This window comes from Mirounga leonina, unplaced genomic scaffold (genome assembly GCF_011800145.1).
Source record: "Mirounga leonina isolate KUSES-001 unplaced genomic scaffold, KU_Mleo_1.0 Mir_200, whole genome shotgun sequence".
Classification (NCBI taxonomy): domain Eukaryota; kingdom Metazoa; phylum Chordata; class Mammalia; order Carnivora; family Phocidae; genus Mirounga; species Mirounga leonina.
In genome coordinates, this window is record NW_023270503.1 from 21,657,012 (window position 1) to 21,676,188 (window position 19,177).

The 19,177-nt window shown below is 42.8% G+C and overlaps 2 protein-coding genes across 8 annotated transcripts in view; one reads left to right on the top strand and one right to left on the bottom strand.

The window, feature by feature from the left end:
* The window catches only part of LUC7L3 (LUC7 like 3 pre-mRNA splicing factor), a 28,640-nt gene extending 17,358 nt beyond the window's left edge, over positions 1-11,282 (bottom strand). For all 6 annotated transcript variants that reach the window (XR_004683197.1, XM_035026837.1, XM_035026836.1 and 3 more), the window contains exon 1: positions 11,033-11,282. Coding sequence is in view for 5 of the 6 variants with exons in the window: in XM_035026837.1 (XP_034882728.1) it covers positions 11,033-11,131 (99 nt within the window). In the remaining variant the exon portion in view is untranslated. The remainder of the gene's footprint in view (positions 1-11,032) is intronic.
* On the top strand, positions 302-1,943 carry LOC118024752 (L-lactate dehydrogenase A chain-like). 2 transcript variants are annotated; one of them, XM_035026842.1, is made up of 2 exons: positions 302-1,085; positions 1,355-1,718. In XM_035026842.1, the coding sequence occupies exons 1-2, from the start codon at positions 399-401 to the stop codon at positions 1,508-1,510; spliced, it is 843 nt and encodes a 280-aa protein (XP_034882733.1). In that variant the 5' UTR covers positions 302-398; the 3' UTR covers positions 1,511-1,718. The 2 variants fall into 2 exon arrangements, with proteins under 2 accessions (XP_034882733.1, XP_034882732.1); XM_035026841.1 differs by having other exon boundaries at positions 302-1,943.
* Positions 11,283-19,177: the final 7,895 nt, after the last annotated feature.

A 19,177-nucleotide genomic window follows, 5' to 3' on the forward strand; every position in this document is an offset into this window, starting at 1 on the left:
AAAAGAACAAAAGGAATAAACATCTCCATGGTCCCTCTCCTGACTCTAAAACATAAGCCAATACAAACTTTCTCTAGGAAGGAAATCATATAATTCTTTTTGGTAATGAAATATCAATATAGTACTTATTGAATCTTAGTTTTAATAATATTTTTCACTGAAATCAAACTGACCCAAATCTGAGTTTGGGCTTTACCATATATCGTGTGGCTTTCTGTAAAACTGGTGATTACTACTAGCCTCAAGGTTTGTCATAAACTGATATTTGTTGTTTTTTAAAACTAAAATACTTGTGAAGTGTCGGAGCCGCTGCCGCCAAGTCCGGATCCAACCTCGCGCGCCGCTGACGCCTGCCCGCCCGACGTGCACTCCCGATTCCTTTTGGTTCTAAGTCCAAAATGGCAACTCTCAAAGATCAGCTGATTCAGAATCTTCTTAAGGAAGAACATACCCCCCAGAATAAGATTACAGTTGTCGGGGTTGGTGCTGTTGGCATGGCTTGTGCCATCAGTATCTTAATGAAGGACTTGGCAGATGAACTTGCTCTTGTTGATGTCATAGAAGACAAACTGAAGGGAGAGATGATGGATCTCCAGCACGGCAGCCTTTTCCTTAGAACACCAAAAATTGTCTCTGGCAAAGATTATAATGTGACTGCAAACTCCAAGCTGGTTATTATCACAGCTGGGGCACGTCAGCAAGAGGGAGAAAGCCGTCTTAATTTGGTCCAGCGTAACGTGAACATCTTTAAGTTCATCATTCCTAATATCGTAAAATACAGCCCAAACTGCAAGTTGCTTGTCGTTTCCAATCCAGTGGATATCTTGACCTATGTGGCTTGGAAGATAAGTGGCTTTCCCAAAAACCGTGTTATTGGAAGTGGTTGCAATCTGGATTCAGCCCGGTTCCGTTACCTAATGGGGGAAAGACTGGGAGTTCACTCATTAAGCTGTCACGGGTGGATCCTTGGGGAGCATGGAGACTCCAGTGTGCCTGTATGGAGTGGCGTGAACGTTGCTGGTGTCTCTCTGAAGAATCTGCACCCTGACTTAGGCACTGATGGAGATAAGGAACAGTGGAAAGAGGTTCACAAACAGGTGGTTGACAGTGCCTATGAGGTGATCAAACTGAAAGGCTACACTTCCTGGGCCATTGGACTGTCTGTGGCAGATCTGGCCGAAAGTATAATGAAGAATCTTAGGCGGCTGCATCCAATTTCCACCATGATTAAGGGTCTCTATGGAATTAAAGATGATGTCTTCCTTAGTGTCCCTTGCATCTTGGGACAGAATGGAATTTCAGATGTTGTGAAGGTGACTCTGACTCCTGAGGAGGAGGCCCGTTTGAAGAAGAGTGCAGATACACTTTGGGGGATCCAAAAGGAGCTTCAGTTTTAAAGTTTTCTAATGTACCACTTCACTGTCTAGACTACAGCAGGATTTTAGTTGGAGATTGTGTATATTGTCCTTATTATCTGATCTGTTACTCAAGTAATATTAAAATGGCCTAAGAAAAAACATCAGTTTCCTAAAGTTCCAAACAGCAATGGTTCACCAAACCCTGCAGCTGTATCCTGATGCTGATGATACCTGTCTTTGTAGCCCTAAATGGGTTAACGTAAGTTAGCCCCACCGTCTCAGAGGCACCACGGCCAGAGCTGCGGCTGCTCTTCACACTGGATGTGTGTTTACTGTGTGTTCTGTCACCTCGGGTTCCTTCCCCCAACACCCGACATGCCTAGTCCATCTTTTCCAGTCAGTCATGTCCTGGGATCCAATGTATAAATTCAGTATTGCGTGTATTGTGCATAACTGTTCTAAAGGATCTTACTTTGTGTACCATGTATGTCATAATGTAGTGTACATGGCCATATAATGTAAAAAGACAATGCAACCAACTAAGTGTCATACCAACTAAAATACCAAATAAATTTTGAACAGTGACTCTCAATTTATTATATTAAGATAAAAAAAAAAACAAAACTAAAATACGTGTGATTTTCCACAGCTGTGTAGTTTTACTCTAAAACCTAAGCCTTATTCATATAAATTAGACTTTCTAAAAAACAGCAGATTCTTGGGGCACCTGGCTGACTCAGTTGGTGAAGCATGGGACTCCATATCTCAGAACCATGAGTTCAAGTCCCACGTTAAAAAAAAATAAATACACAAACAGATTCTAAGTGGTCAAAACTTTAAATGTACTATGTCAGTTTTTAAATAAAATACAATTTCAAAACAGTATTTTCAATTAAAAATAAAATGAACACACTCTCAAATCTAGTATGTACTGTAAGAGATTTTAATATAAAGTGGCACTTAGGGGGTGCCTGGGTGGCTCACTCGGTTAAACATCTGCCTTAGGCTCAGCTCATGATCTCAGGGTCCTGGGATGGAGCCCCGCGTCAGGCCCCCTACTCAGCAGGGAGCCTGCTTCTCCCTCTCCCTCTGCCCGTTCTCTCTCTCAAATAAAAAATATTTTAAATAAATCAATAAATAAAAACAGAGTGGCACTTAGGGGCACCTGGCTGGCTCAGTCAGTGGAGTCTGCAACTCTTTCTTGACCTTGGGGTGGTGAATTTGAGCCCCACACTGGGTATAGATTACTTGAGTTTTTAAAAGAACCTTAAAAAATAAAGTGGCATTTAATTTTAAATGACATTTTAATTTTAAAAGGTAGAAAATGGCACTTCAACAATCACTTAACACTGTGCTAAAACAGCGCAGGAAATCCAAGACTGAGTAAGACCCACTCCTCAAGATCACAGTCTAATATAAGACAGTCAAAAAATAGAGTGTACTAGAATATACATGCAACACTAGATACAGAAGTGATTTTAGTCAGGAATGTCAGGTCATCACAGGTGATGAAGCTTGAACTGGTTCTTAAATTCAGAAGTAGAAAGCCTGCAAAACATTCTAGGCATAAGGAAAACATGTGAAAAAGACCTAACAGTATGAAATGGGCTAGTGTAAACAGGTATGCTTGGAGAGACAACACAGTACAGAATTTGAATCTTGGCTGACACCCACTGTGAACTACAGACTTGAACTCTGCCTTGGTTTCCGCATATAAAAAAAGGAGACAATATTTCACAGTGAGATTTTATTTATTTATTTTTTTAAGATTTTATTTCTTTATTTGACAGATAGAGACACAGCGAGAGAGGGAACACAAGCAGGGGGAGTTGGAGGGGGAGAAGCAGGCTTCCCGCCAAGCAGGGAGCCAGATATGGGGTTCAATCCCAGGACCCTGGGAGCATGACCTGAGCGGAAGGTAGAAGGCAGACGCTTAATGACTGAGCCACCCAGGCGCCCCCACAGTGAGATTTTAACACTTAAATTATATGTTTGTTACATTGGGAGGGGCAAATTTGTCTGATTTTTACAATACTACTCAAGTTATTTTTTTAAATGGTTTTAGGCACTATGTATACCAAGTAAGACATGCCTGCCAGTGGGCTAACCAGGTGCTTCTTACAATTCAGTCCAATCATCCCATGTGAGACAAGGGAGAGCAACCACGTGACCTGCTCTAAAGGTATCTAATTATTATTATTATTTTTTAAAGATTTTATTTATTTATTTGAGACAGAATGAGAGAGAGAGCGCACATGAGAGGGGGGAGGGTCAGAGGAAGAAGCAGGCTCCCTGCCAAGCAGGGAGCCCGATGCAGGACTCGATCCTGGGACTCCAGGATCATGACCTGGGCCGAAGGCAGTCGCTTAACCAACTGAGCCACCCAGGCGCCCTAAAGGTATCTAATTATTTACAGAATCCAGATTAGAACCCCCTTTCTTAATCTGGTTCTATATGTTCTTTTCACTCTTCAACTCTCCTTAAGATACACTGTAACACAATGGCATATCAAAATGTTACTCTACCCATTAAACTCAAGCTACTTAGACTGCTTCTTTAACCCTCCCCAGGAACTAAGGATCTTTAACTAAAAATACTAACAGTCTGACAACCAAAGGTGGGAGGGGTAGGTACCAAGACAGTAGGGTGGCCAGAATTCTTGTGATTTATCCTCTTGATAAAACTAAGGCAACACTACTGACCAGAAGAGTTCAATCTCAATAGCATCCTTTATTGAAGTCACCACCAGTGAAGACAAAGCAGAAACACAATCTTGGAAATCTGACTCAAAAATTTTAATTGCAAATTTCTATCATATTAAACAAAGTCAAATTGTCAAAAATTAAAACAATTATCTGACCTGTGATATAATGCTGCGAAAATGACACTCCAAACAATATTAGAGGGCTGTGAGACAATTTGGCAGCATCGTCAAAATGTAAAACGTGCATTCACCTTAGCCATTATCCTTCCAGGAACCCATCCTACAAGTGACCCAGCTTTGTGTACTAGAATGTTCGCTGCAGCTTGGCTGGTAATGGGGGAAAAATTAGATATAATCTATATACCCACTAAAGAACAAAAAGTTAAAAAATTAAGATAATCTTTTATTTTTTTTTTAAGATTTTATTTATTTATTTGACAGACAGAGACAGAGAACACAAGCAGGGGTAGTGGGAGAGGGAGAAGCAGGCTTCCCGCAGAGCAGGGAGCCCGATGCGGAGCTCGATCCCCGGACCCTGGGATCATGACCTGAGCCGAAGGCAGACGCTTAATGACTGAGCCACCCAGGCGCCCCAATTATCTTTTATTTTTTAAAAGATTCATTTGAGACAGTGTGAGGGCACAAGTGGGGGGGGAGGGGCAAAGGAGGAGAGAGAAGCAGGCTCCCTGCTGAGCAGGGAGCTCGACATGGAGCAGGACCCCGGGATCATGACCCACACAGAAGGGAGATGCTTAACTGAGCCACCCAGACGCCCCTTTATTTTTTTTTTAAAGATTTTTTATTTAAAAAAAATTTTTTAAGATTTATTTGAGAGCCAGCAAGCGAGAGAGCACAAGCAGGGACAGGGGCAGAGGGAGAAGCAGACTCCCCACTGAGCAGGGAGCCTGATGTGGGGCTTGATTCCAGGACCCTGGGATCATGACCTGAGTTGAAGGCAGATGCTTAACTGACTGAGCTACCCAGGCACCCCTATATTTTTTTTATTTTAAAGTAATCTCTACACCCAACGTGGGGCTCGAACTCACAACCCAAGTTCAAGAGTCACATGCTCTACCAACTGAGCCAGCCAGGCACCCCAACTAAGGTAGATTTACATGTACCCAAGGAAAGATGCCACAACAGAAATGAAAAGTTGTTAAATATATATTTACACATTATGTAATATTACATTAAGCTATCTATAACTTCTACTTATATATGTGTATCTGTAAGGTATTAGGAAAAAGGCTCAGAAACATACCAATTTTTAAGTTTTCTAGAGGGATTTGGCAATGGGGAGGGGAGGCAAGGACAGACTTTCATTGTTTATTTCTAAGTTAAATTTTAATTTTTTACAGCAAGCATGTCTCCTTTGGTAAAAAAATAATAATAATTTCAATGGTGGTAAACTCAGAGGGAAAACATAAAATAGTAAAATCAATTCCCAATATATTAATGGAATCAATCTTTAAAGGAAAGAACATATTTAATGCAAAGACAACACACATGCTGGGAGACTTAAGCAAGTATCTAACTCAAAATATGCTTAGACTTCCACCTTAACAAAAACAGTCCTATTTTTTTTAACATTCACTATTCACTCCTTCAAGGCACAATCAATTCTGGTCATCGAATTAGACCACTTCTGATCACAAAAGTACATTAAGAATACTTTACTGATTTTTGTCTTTCTACACCCACTTGAATCAAACAGTTAAGAGAATTCTCTCTTAAGCTAATCAAATATTTTCAAAGCCGTCTGCATTATTTTTGTTAAACTGCTTTTCCTAAGTCAGTTGAATTCCTAGTTGTTTCTCACCCCAACAGTCAGGCCAGCTAGTTATTATTTACAGATAGTAAAGCCTTCAAATCATTAATGGACATATAAACGTCTTTACAGACAACTATGAGTTTCTTTGGTATTCTAAGTTACTAACAACCTTGGATACATTTTTGGTTCCACGAGATAACATGTTCCGGTTTATAAATAAATCATAAAAAGAATGTATTTATTCAATTTCTAGTCATCTAAATACTGGCATTTAAAATTCATCATGTTGTCAACAGTCAATCTGCTATTCGATCTGCTTAGAAGCCTTCAATTGTTTCCCAATGTAATTTTAGTCCCAACTTTTTCTTTTCTTTTTTTTAAGATTTTATTTGTCAGAGCGAGAGAGTGAGAGAGCGAGAGAGCACAAGCAGGGGGAGTGGCAGGCAGAGGGAGAAGCAGGCCTCCCGCTGAGCAAGGAGCCCGACCTGGGATTTGATACCAGGACTCTGGGATCATGACCTGAGCCAAAAGCAGGTGCTTAATGGACTGAGCCACCCAGGCGTCCCTAGTCCCAACTTTTAACAAGGCTTATAAAAACCATTCAAAACCAGATTCCTGCCCACCTATCCACATGTCCCCTTCCCCAACAAAAACCAACAAGGGCTCCAGCTGTAACACTATTCACAATTTTTCAGGCCTAAGATTTTCTCCAGCCCCTAGTAACATGTCTTCTCTCCCATTCCCTCAGGCCAATTCCTACTAATCCTTCAGGTCCCAGTATTTAAGGGCCACTTTAAGAGGCCTTTCCCAAGTACCCCAGTCTAGGTTATTAGATGCCCCTTTCATGTGTGCTTTTCTAGACCCTATACATGTTCTGCTGTGGCACGTACCAAATTGTGTTACAAAAACACGTTTACTCCTTTACATCTGCCACCAGACTGATGGTTCTCTCAGGCCAAGTGCCATATCCACACTATTACAGTGCTACATTTTTGTTGAATAAATGAATACAGGAAATTTCCCCAAGTTACAACTAAGAAATGATGAGAAAATTGGGGCACCTGGATGGTGTAGTCCGTTAAGCAGCCGACTCTTGGCTCCCACTCAGGTGGTGATCTCAGGGTCGTGAGATGGAGCCCCGCGACAGGCTCAGCACGAAGTCTGATTAAGACTCTCTCTCCCTCCCCCCCAAATAAATAAATAAATCTTAAAAAAAGAGAGAATGATGAGAAAATTAAGCATATTTCATAAAACAATGAAGCACTATTACTAAAACTTTCTCCCTTTGTGAAATCAACTCTAATGATACACATTTTTCCTAAAGCAATCAAACAAATACTAAAGAAATACCTCAGTATTTTCAATGTGATGGTAATATTGTGGTTATGCCTTCTTGAAGTCCTTATATTTTAAAGATATATAATGATGTCTTTAAAGCTTAAATAACAGAATTGCTTCAAAATAAAGGAAAGGACAGGGAACATAGAAACAGTAATACTGGCAATGTGTTGGTAATGTTGCATTACCTCTTAGGTAGAGAATTCACTCCACTTCTGTATATGTTTTGGGAAGAAGCAAACAGCAGTTATGTGCACATACAACACATAGACTGCTGCCAATTTGGAGAAGCCCAACATTTAGCACATACTATAGAGTAGGACCGGAAATGCCTACATTTCTGACAGAAAGAACATTTTGGTGACTCTGAACTAAAACTATCCAGAAAAATACTTCGATATCATGCACTGTAAGTACTAATTTTTGTTTCCAAAGTTCACAAGTAAAAATGTGGACAGAGTTTTAACTTTTCTTTTCCAAACAGCTTTCAGTGTCAATGAAAATATTTGTTAACGTTCTGAAGATTTTAGAAAAGAACATTTAGTTCAATTCCCTTCATAAATTATTAAACCTTCACTGAACAAGGGGCATACCTGAACTTGATAAATGATCAAAGAAATCCCATTTTGGATATTATTAGAATCAGAGTTAGGCCAACAGTTAAATAATTTCACTTCTGGGTTGAATCTACAATGTAAAAACCTCAATTTGAACTATAAAGTTCCTGTTACAGTATACAAAAAATAATGAAAACTCTAGACCAAAGCTTAAAATCCCCTACAAAAAATTTTAAAAATAGGGGCAGCTGGGTGGCTCAGTCGGTTAAGTATCCGACTCTTGATTTTAGCTCAGGCCATGATCTTAGGGTTCTGAGATGGAGCTCTGTGTTGTGCTCCATGCTGGAAGTTCTGGAACCTGCTTAAGACTTTCTCTCCCCCCCCCCGCCCTTCCCCCTTCTCTTAAATAATTAATCAATGGGGAGGGCAGATCCCCTACAATCTTTTCAGATAATTAGAAAGCTATTCATGCCGTCTCTAGCAAAGACTGAAATCTTCCCTTGTGCACACTAACTGAAAGGTGCTCATGCTAGGCTGTTGCAAATCATATACTTTCCTCGTTACTGGTAGTTGTTTAGAATTAACAGAGCAAACAAACTAATGCAAAAATACTAACCTCAAGGAAATGTAAAATATTAATAAGCGAGGAGGTAGGATATATGAATGAATGCTTGGAATGGTATTAAAACTAATTTGACTTTAGCTGAAAACTACTTTCTCTCAGATTGAGATAGCAATCTACAAAGAAGTTGGAAATGCTGTAAAACCTCAGTAAAGCACTTTCCAAGATTCAACGGGGATAGTGGTTACACATACACCATTACAAACAAAGGAAAGGTCGATAATTTACATCTCCTTCACTTAAAAAGGAGCTTGAAGTGCTACTAGTTCACAATTAAAAACCCAAGACTAATCAGGTGGGTCAGGAAGCTATAGTTCACAAGCTTTACGATTTGTAAGAGGCCATTTAAAGAAAACCCAGATTTCCGGGGCTTTGCCTCAGACCTACAGATCAGAATTTCTTCAGGGGAAGTACAGAAATCTGCATTTTAAACAAATTCCACAGGTCTGTCAAATACAGACATCCAAGAACTACCTTTACCATTAAGGTTTCCATTTCAATTGTGAAACAAAAGGACCCCACCCAGCTGAAATAGCTTTTCCCATCTAGTGCAAAGGTAGCAAAGAAAATTTTCCAGATAGAATAGGAATGTAAAAATATTTTGAAATATCAGGTTGCAGTGATCCTGAAACCCTAAGAGTACATGCCGGGGCTGTCCATTTTTTCCAGGATTTTACCACTAACAACCAACAGCATAAGAATATGCAAAGAACCCGGAAGTGATGCCGTGAGCTTCCACAGCTTTATTTTACCCCAGAGTAATTCAGTCTTATTTAGAAGAGGCCATGTGCTTTGTTCCAGGTCAACACGAACCTCCCCCCCCCCCCCATATGAATCTGAAATACCAGTAATTGACTTTTCCAAATCCCTGGATTGAGAATGAAGTGCAATCTGTCATTAAAGGCATAAAGAATCCCGGTGACAAGCACCGAGAGTTTAAATCAATGAGAAACACTGTAAGTGAAAGATTATAGCTGAGATGACATAAAACCTAAGTCGCAATTCCCAGAGCCCACTGCTAACTATAAACCCATGGTATAAAAAGCAATGTGGCAATATACTACCACCAGGAAAACAAAGTTTCTTCACAACACGTGTTCAAAAACAAGGAGGCATAGACTTTAGACTGCTCCAGTTGATAAGCAGGCAATCCAAAGCAATTTTCTCTTTAGCCCCAAATACATTATGTCCAAAATGTCCTATTTGCACATCAACTAAATCGCAATGTTTTTTGTGTTTTTTTGCAAGGCAAGATGGAAAGATTCTTAAGTAGTAAAAGAAAAACTGACTTCACTAGGACAAATGCCTAGAAAGAGGGTCAAAACAAGCAACAAAGTTACTCAACTTCCTATTTAACAAGCAGGGAAAAAACCCCAAAGTCTAGAAGAGAAGAGAAGGGAGAGAGAGACAAGGCTTTCAAAAAGCTTCCCCTCTCTTGAGGTCAATGACAAACATGTGAATTTGACCCCACACAATAAGTTCCACCATAACCCTTCATACTACTTTGGAATCAAGCACTAGCACAATACAGCTTTCCACTTGTTAAGATACAGAAAGGACTCATCTAGCACCTGCTTATTTTCCTGCACTGCAAAAGAGAAATTTTACTCTGACCAAAGCCTACATTAAAAAAAAAAAGCACAACTAACTTTTTTAGAAAGCGTATTTGTTCAACTATACCTATTTTGATTAGTAACTGCTTTTAAATTATCATGTTGTTTGGTTATAACTGCAAGCTAAGTAAAATTAAAATCTACATCTGTTCTTCAGGTTAAGCCCTAACAACGCTGCATGTTCAAAACACTTGAAATACATTAGTATCTGCAGAGTCAGTTTGATAGGATTGTGGAAAGTGAACAAGACTACGAAGATTAGGTTTAGTTTCGCCACTTAACTTGCCAAAGAGACCTTGGGTAGCCTCTCAAGTCTCATCTGTGAAACTGGGGTTGTATTTACCCTTACTCATAAGGTAAAAAGAACCAAATGAGTTTTGTTGTATTCAAGTATAATCAACAGTGTTTTATTAGTTTCAGGTGTACAATGATTCAACAATTCTATACGCTTCTCAGTGCTCATCAAGATACCTGTACTCTTATCAAATAAGTCTTTTGGGAAAGAAAAAAACCCTGACAACCATCTACATGAAGGGCTCACTAAAACGTACTGCTATCAAACAGTATCTGTAAATCATCACGGGAAATCCTACCAAGTTAAGACCTCTTAAAATTTTATTTCCTCATACAAGCGTCGAAACTGAACCATTCTTGAGGTAATACAGTGCCACAATTTTTACCACTAACCCTGGCCAGAAATTTCAGTCTAAATACGACGCTCAACCCAAATAACGGAAGAATTTGCCTTTTTCCCCATCTCATAATGAGGTGAAAACTCCAAAGCCTCTAGATGTAATAAAATCCTTTCCCGCGTTTCCCTGCCTTACTAAGGTGCTTTTCAATTCGGCCAAAGGCCCTCTCAGACTTACTCGATACTAGAACAACAACAAAAACAAATCATCCCTCATCCCCGGACCCGGGCGGGCTCCTCCCTCCCGCCACAGAACCAGACCCTCGACCCGGGCGCGGTCCGCGCCCCAAATCGCGGCGCGGGCCGGACGGGCCCCAGCCCGCGCCGCTCCCCTCCCCCACGGCACCCGGGCACAGACCCAAGGCCCGCGGGACTTACGCTCTCGTGGTCCCACCGCACGTTGCTGCGCTTCTCGTCCGGGGCGAGGTTTCGGTCCCGGCCCATTAACTCATCCAACAATTGCGCGGCCGAAATCATGGTGCTTTTCTCGGGCGGCTGCTCCCCCCAGCCCTGGCACCCGCCAAAGAAGACGCCGGCGACACAGTCGCCAACCCCTTCGGCCCACTAGCAGGCCGAAAAGCCTCCTCTAAAGGAGCCGACAAGACAAAATGGCCGCCGCGCGGGCGCCTTCCCATCATGCCGTGCGCGCGCGTGCGCCCGAGGGGACACGCCCAGGTCTGGGAGGTGAGGACGAGCCCGCTTCCGCCGGCCCGGGGGCGGGGCCTGCCGAGGCTGGGCTCGGATTCCGCCCGGGCCGGGTGGCCCCGCCCTACTCGCGCTTGGCTGAACCGAGGGCCACGCGGTTCCGGAACGCTGCGCGGGTTCCTCTCCAGGCGCCGGTCTTCCCCGAGCTCTTTCACTGGGAGCCTTCGTGTTGAAGCTTGGACTCCGCTCCGAAATGAAGAAGGGGGTAGTGTAACCGTTCGCACCACGCGGTGCAGTCGGTACCATCTTCCAGCGGAGGAAGCTGAAGATCTGCACTCGCAATTCCGTGTTCCGACCCGCTGTTCTTAGTCGTTTGCGCTCGCCTCCTTTTCTACCCGCCGGTCCTCCCACCCCAGTTCCCCTGATTCACTGGGTGGGAAGTCAAGCAGGGAGAGATAACACGGTTTCTACAAGGTCAGGCAGAGTGAGGAGGTTTTTTTTTAATTAGTCGAATTAGTCGAATTTCTTAAAATTATTCATCTATTCAACTGAGTATTTACCGTGTGCCTGGTAAGCCCTTGAAGTTTGAAGCTAAGTCTTTGCTCCCCCAGACCCTGAGGATTATTGAGGGCGACAGTCACTAAAGAAATGAAATCTATCACTATAAATTGTGGTAAAGTTCTCCATCACAGTTAAGGGTATGGACTCTAAAGCCAGATCAACCTGGTTTGGTAATCCCGGCTCTGCCACTCTGTGCCTTCTTTTCCCCATCCGAAAAATGGGATTTATGATAACGGTCCGGTTAAAAAGAAATAATAGGCCCCAAATTGGAGTCACTGTTGATAAATTAACCTAAGACTTAATATGTAACCTAATTGCAGTTTTAGCCTGGCCCAGGAGTAGAATTTAAACCAATAAATCTGGAATTTCCTGATCAGCTCTAGTGAGGTCATCTGCGTGGTAAGACCCCTGTCTTCCCCTGTGGGAAGGTAACCTTGCCTGAAACAATCCACGCTTACCTTCCTTGTCCCAAGGGCCTTCTACCTATAAAATCCTTCCATTTTGCACAGCTCCTCAGAGCTCCTGTCTACTTGCTGGATGGGATGCTGCCCCATTCATGAATTCTTGTCATACAGCCAATCAGATCTTTAAATTTACTAGTTGAATTTTGGTTTTTTTCACAGTCCCCTACACACAGGATGTTATTATGAAGGTTAAATGGATTGGTACAATGCAAGACATATAGAACAGACCCAACACATTTTAAGTTCCATTAATCATTAGCTATTACCATGATAAGGGAGAAAAGGAGGTATGGGTCAAGGGAGGCTTTTTTAAAATGGGAAATTAGGATATGTTTAACGTCCGAGGAAGAGGTGGAAGATAAAAGTTGTAAGTTCTTTTTTTTTTTTAAGTTTTATTTTTATTTAAATAATCTCTACACCCAGTGTGGGGCTTGAACTCGCAACCCTGAGATCAAGAGTCACATGCTTTGCCAACTGAGGCAGGGGCCCCAAAAGTTGTAAGTTCTTAAGAAGGTGATAGTAGATGGGGCACCTGGGTGGCTCAATCGTTAAGCGTCTGCCTTCGGCTCAGGTCATGATCCCAGGGTCCTGGGATCAAGTCCCGCACCAGGCTCCCTGCTCGGGAAGCCTGCTTCTCCCTCTCCCACTGCCCCCTGCTTGTGTTCAATTCTGTCAAATAAATAAAATCGTTAAAAAAAAAAAAGGAGGTAGTAGATCCTCTCTGTCTGCTAGATGGGATGCTGCCCAATTCATGAATCATTTAATAAAGCTGATTAGGGGGCGCCTGGGTGGCTCAGTTGGTTAAGCGACTGCCTTCGGCTCAGGTCATGATCCTGGAGTCCCTGGATCGAGTCCTGCATCCGGCTCCCTGCTCGGCAGGGAGTCTGCTTCTCCCTCTCCCACTCCCCGTTTGTGTTCCCTCTCTCGCTGTGTCTTTCTCTGTCAAATAAATAAATAAAATCTTAAAAAAAAAAAAAAGCTGATTAGATCTTCAAATTTAAAGAAGAAGGATGTGAGGGTGCTCTGGCTGTAACATCTGTCACCCCATTGATCGCCAGGGTTGATTGAGTTGATCGGGCTGGCTAAGCGAGTGTCCCCTACTCCCCTCACCCTCACCACTCCATGTGCATCCCTCCCCCCGCCCCCCAAGTTATGCACTTGGTCAAAGAGGACGACCTTCCCTGATAGAGGAGGACCTTGCTTCGGTCAAGGTTATACGAGTAGCTGTGTTCCCCCGCTAGAACCTCCAAACAAGCTCTCAAGGTCCGTTTGTAGGAGAACGTAGGGTAGGTAGTCAAACTTTATTATTATTGTTATTAAGATTTATTTGAGAGAGAGGGAGAGAGTAAGAGCAGGCGATCAGGGGAAGGGGCAGAGGGAGAAGGAGAAGCAGATTCCTGGAGGAGCAGGGAACCCGACTTGGGGCTCGATCCCAGGACCCCGAGATCATGAGCTGAGCCGAAGGCAGACACTTAACCGACTGAGCCATCCAGGTGCCCCAAGCTTTATTACTTTTTTAAAAAGGAAACAAGAAAGAAGAAGGAGGAGAAGATGGTAATGGTAGTATAGGCTTCAGGGCATATTTGTAGCTATTGGCCTTTGCCACAAGAAAGGACCTTTCTCTACTGAAACAAGAAAGAAAAAAAGACATCAGTTTGTAGATGTAGCCGTGAGATGAAAGAGTTCTCAGCTGATGACTACTCTTTGCTCAATGAAGCATTTTTTTTTTAAGATTTTATTTATTTATTTGGGACAGAGAGAATGAGAGAGAGAGAGCACATGAGAGGGGAGAGGGTCAGAGGGAGAAGCAGATTCCCCGCCGAGCAGGGAGCCCGATGCAGGACTCGATCCAGGGACTCCAGGATCATGACCTGAGCCGAAGGCAGTCGCTTAACCAACTGAGCCACCCAGGCGCCCTCAATGAAGCATTTTTTGAAGGTTCACCAGTGCCACTATCACCAAAAAGGGAGAAAACTTATCTATCTTGAACCGCAAAGAGTTCTTATAAAGCCTGAATGCAAAGTTACAGCTTCTACTCACTAAAACTTTTAAATCTAATTCCCTCATTCATTCCACAAACTTAACGGGTATACATGCCCCATGCCAGGATCTGTGCTCTGTGCCAAGAACTGGATTAGTGGCTGGGAATGCTAAAGCAGTTGTAGGAGACCCTTTTCCCAGGGAGCTCCTGATCAACAGAAGACAAAAAAAAAAAAGGAACAATAACTTGAAATGAAAATACTAAATGCCTTTGGATCTTACCCGGTCACACCCTCAGTAAGTCTTACGCTACAACTGTCCTTTCCCTAGACTCTAAGGGCAGACAAAATTCCATGTGCATTACAAGTACAGATAATGGATTCATTCATCTCTCCTCCATTAATGCAACAAGCACCAGTATCATCTGTTTCAGACTCTGCTGGACATCAGAGACTCAGAAATAAAAGTAGTCTTTATTAACATCACAATGTCCAGTTTACCGTTAACTTCTACGGATTATATGAATTGGTTGTTTCCTAATGATGAGAAGGGAAGCGACTTAATCTTATCAGCCAGCGGTCTCCAGACCCCATTCCATACATGTCACTAATGGAAAGTATTAATGGACTGAATTGTGTCCCCTCCCCCGTCAAATTCATATGTTGAAATTCTAATCCCCAGTATCTCAGAATGTGCCTATATTTGGAGATAGGGCCTTTAAAGAGGTGATTAATCACCTGGGGGGCTCAGTTGGTTAAGCATCCAACTCTTGATCTCAGCTCAGATCTTGATCTTGAAAAAAAAAAAAGTGGTGATTAAGTTGGAATGAGGCTGTTGGGGGATGGAGGGGTGGACAATCTGATTTAACTGGTGTCCTTATAACAAAGGAGATTTGGACACACAGTAGGGAGGCACACACACAGAGGGAAGACGGCCATCTGCAAGCCAAAGAGAGAGGCCTCAGGAGAAATCAAACCTGATGATACCTTGATCTTGGACTTTTCACTTCCAGAACTATAAGAAAATAAATTTCTGTTGTTTAAACCACCCAATCTGTGGTATTTCGTTATGGCAGCTCTACCGAGCTAATACAGAAAAGAAACCATAGTTATTATGGATCTCCTAACTGCTTCCAAGTTTCCAGCGTGGCCCCGTCCTCCATCTCCATGCTGCCTCAGTCATCTTGATAAATGTAAATCTGGTCATGTCTCTTTCCTGTTTGACACCCTCAATGGCTCCCCATCACCTCCACCCTAAAATTGAAAAACCACAAGGTCACCTGTGATCTGACCTGCCTAACTTCATCTGCTACTGGTCCCCCACACCCTCTAAGCCCGTTTCCCACCACATTACACTATGTTCCGCTACTCCAGGCATGGGATGCTCTTCAGCAAGAACCAGCAACTACCACCCCCATCTTTCTCAGCTCACAGCCCAAGCATCACCAGCTCTATGAAGCCAACCCGGACCCTTACTGTCCACCTGCCACACACAACTGATCACCCTCTTTCTGTGCCACGATTTTACCTTAAACAAACTTGCATATTTTGGGAGTGGTCACACAATATTGCAAATATGAATCTTTCCCTTTAAAATGAAAGTTCTTGGGGGCGCCTGGGTGGCTCAGTTGATTGAGCATCTGCCTTCGGCTCAGGTCATGATCCCTGGGTCCTGGGATCAAGCCCTGTGTCCGGCTCCTTGCTCAGCGGAGAGTCTGCTTCTCCCTTTCCCTCTGCACCCTCCCCACCCCACCACCGCTCTTGTTCTCTCTCTTGCGCTCTCTCTCTCATGTGTGCTCTCTCTCAATAAATAAATTCTTTAAAAATCAATCAATCAATCAATCAATCAATAAAATGAAAGTTCTTTTCGGTCATATGCCATTTCTTATTCATCCCTGTATTCCCAGATTCCCACACAGTATATAATATGTAGGAGGTAGTTTCTATTCACTCCTAACCCCATGACAGCCTGGCTGCCATCCCTATGGGTCCACTGCAACTTCCTTCTCCAAGGTCACCAGCACCACCACCTGTGGCTAAATCCATTCCACACTTTTCAGTCCTTTCTTGCCCTTTCTGCAGCATTTGACCCTGGGGGTCATTCTTTTTTCTCCAAATTTTCCCATTCCTTTGCTTTTCCTCCTACTATTCCAGCTGCTTCTCTTCAATCTCATTTGTGGATTTCTCTTCTGTCTATCATTAAAACGTTGGGTGTACTTTAGGGTTCTATATTTGGCCGTCTTCTCTCAGCACTCAACACACTCTGTCGGGGCTATCCCTGCTATTCCCATGACGTCAGCTAGCACCTTTTACTGACGACTACCAAATCCCAATCACCAGCCCAGAACTCCTTTCTAAATGCCACACCCATAGACACAACTCTTTATGGGCATCTCTACTTACATGAAAATCAGAAAAGAAAGAACGGGCTCTGGAGTAAAACTGCTTGAGTTCAAAGCCTTGCTCTATCACTAATTAAGCTGTATGGTGTTGGGCAAGTTACTTACCTCTCTGTGCCTCAGATAGTAATGATGGTTCTACCTTATGGGGTTGTCGTGAGAATTAAATGAGATAATCCAGGTATAGCACTTAGGGTAGTGCCTGGCAATGAATAAATGTTGGTAGAAACAGTAATTAAAGATCTTCAGAAGTCTCAACTCAGCAGATTCAAAAGTCAATTCATCACCATTCCTGAAATCTTTTCTTCCTTCTTCAACTCAAATCCCAGTAAATGGCACCATTATCTCCCCAGCCAGAAACCTGGGTGTTTTCCTTTCCTGACCACCGCTGCCTTCCCATTCTATCAGGGGCTCTTCCTTTTTTTTTTTTTTTTAAGATTTTATTTATTTATTTGAGAGCGAGAGGAAGAGCGAGCATGAGAGAGGGGGAGGGTCAGAGGGAGAAGCAGACTGCCTGGTGAACAGGGAGCCCGATGCGGGACTTGATCCTTGGACTCCGGGATCATGACCTGAGCTGAAATCAGTCGCTTAACCAACTGAGCCACCCAGGCGCCCTCAGGGGCTCTTTATTGACTCGACTTTGCCATCACATACCTAGGATCTCCTGAGCCTTTCCAATGTCCAGACTTTACACATTCATCCAATCGGTAGAACAATCCTGCAAAGTAGGTGCTATTATTATTATTAACCTCCATTTTGCAGAGGCGGAATTTGAGAATTTGAGGCACAGAAAGGTTAAGTAACTCATTTAAGATTATATGAGTGGCAAAAGCTGGGATGCAAATCCATGCAGTCTGCTTTTAATCTTCATGCTCACAAACTGTGCCATGTGCCCTACTGCTTCTATTGTAATACTTAGCACATTCTATTGTTTGTCTTCTCTCCCCGCCAGACTGTGTTCTTTTGCAGCAACACCTTCAGTGATTAGAATAGTGCCTGGCAAACAATGCACGTTAATACACCCAGTGAGTTAGAGACAAAACAAAGTATAAACAAATAGAGGTAAAAGAATAGCCGTTTAGGTCGCATTCAGTTATGGCCAGGGTTAGAGGTTTTGTTTGCGGAGAAAGTTTTTTTTCTTTTTTCTTTTCTTTTCTTTTCTTTCTTTCTTTCTTTTTAATGTGAGGATAACAAGGAGAAGATTGGAGTCAAAGATGAGCAGAGGTTGAGTTTAAGAAGATAATAATATCCACTGATTTAAGAGTTATTGCAGGGCACATGCTATAATCCTTTTCAGGAAGGATTCACAGACACTACCAATTTTTTTAAAATGCTTTTTTATTTATTTTTATTTTTTTTAAAAAGATTTTATTTACTTATTTGAGGGAGAGAGTGAGAGAGAGAATGAGCAGGAAGAGTGGCAGAGGGAAAAGGAGAAGCAGACTCCCTGCTGAGCAGGGAGCCTGATACGGGGCTGATCCCAGAACACTGGGATCATGACCTGAGCAGAAGGCAGATGCTTAACCAACTGGGCCACCCACGCGCCCCTAAAACTGCCTTTTTTTAAAAGAGACCTACTCCCATGTCACTCAAATTATGTTAAAGAACCCATGTCAGCTTCGGATGGAGTATCATGCTGGATCTGAGAATTAAAATTTAAATCGGGGACACATAAAAATGTAAGCTCAAGCTGAGTTCCAATTTGCCTTGGGGTCAATTGAAGTGCTCAGTTTATACTCAGCACCACCTGGTGTGCACTGAGTACTGTGTGAATTACTGTGTCATAATAAACAAACAGACATGGGTTTTCTTAAACAGTAGCAAGAAAAATGCTTGCTGTGCAGACTCTGGGCAAGCCCTGAGAGGGGAATGAAAACCCCATGCCTACATTTGTCCCTTCGTATTTCATCTCCTCTCTTTGTTCAGGCCTTCCTCCTTTCCACCCCAGGGTTATTTCCTTAATCCTCCTGACCCCATCTGCAAGGTTCCATCCTGTGCCACTCTGGAAGATCTCTCGGAGACACCTGGGCTCAGCAAAAAGTATTCTGTTTTTCTCCCACTGGGTAGCAAACCAGTGCCAACCCAGGCTCTGAGCCTGGTTAGATTGACCAGGCAGGAGTCAGGCAAAATGCTGTGCACATACACACCATAGCTCTCCCCAGAGATCCTGGCATTAGGGCCAGGATAACGCCACAGCCTCTGTGGTGTTCTTCTTTGCTCTTTTCTCCTCGCATGGCCTTCATGAAGAGTAATTAATCATAATTTATAAGCAGTAATAAATTACAGTTTAGAGACTCCAGGCACAATATAAATATTTTCCCTGAAAGCCAAGTTAGAAGAAATCTCTGTCTAAAATGAGATGTAGGGCGCCTGGGTGGCTCAGTTGGTTGAGCAACTGCCTTTGGCTCAGGTCATGATCCTGGAGTCCCCGGATCGAGTCCCGCATCGGGCTCCCTGCTCGGCAAGGAGTCTGCT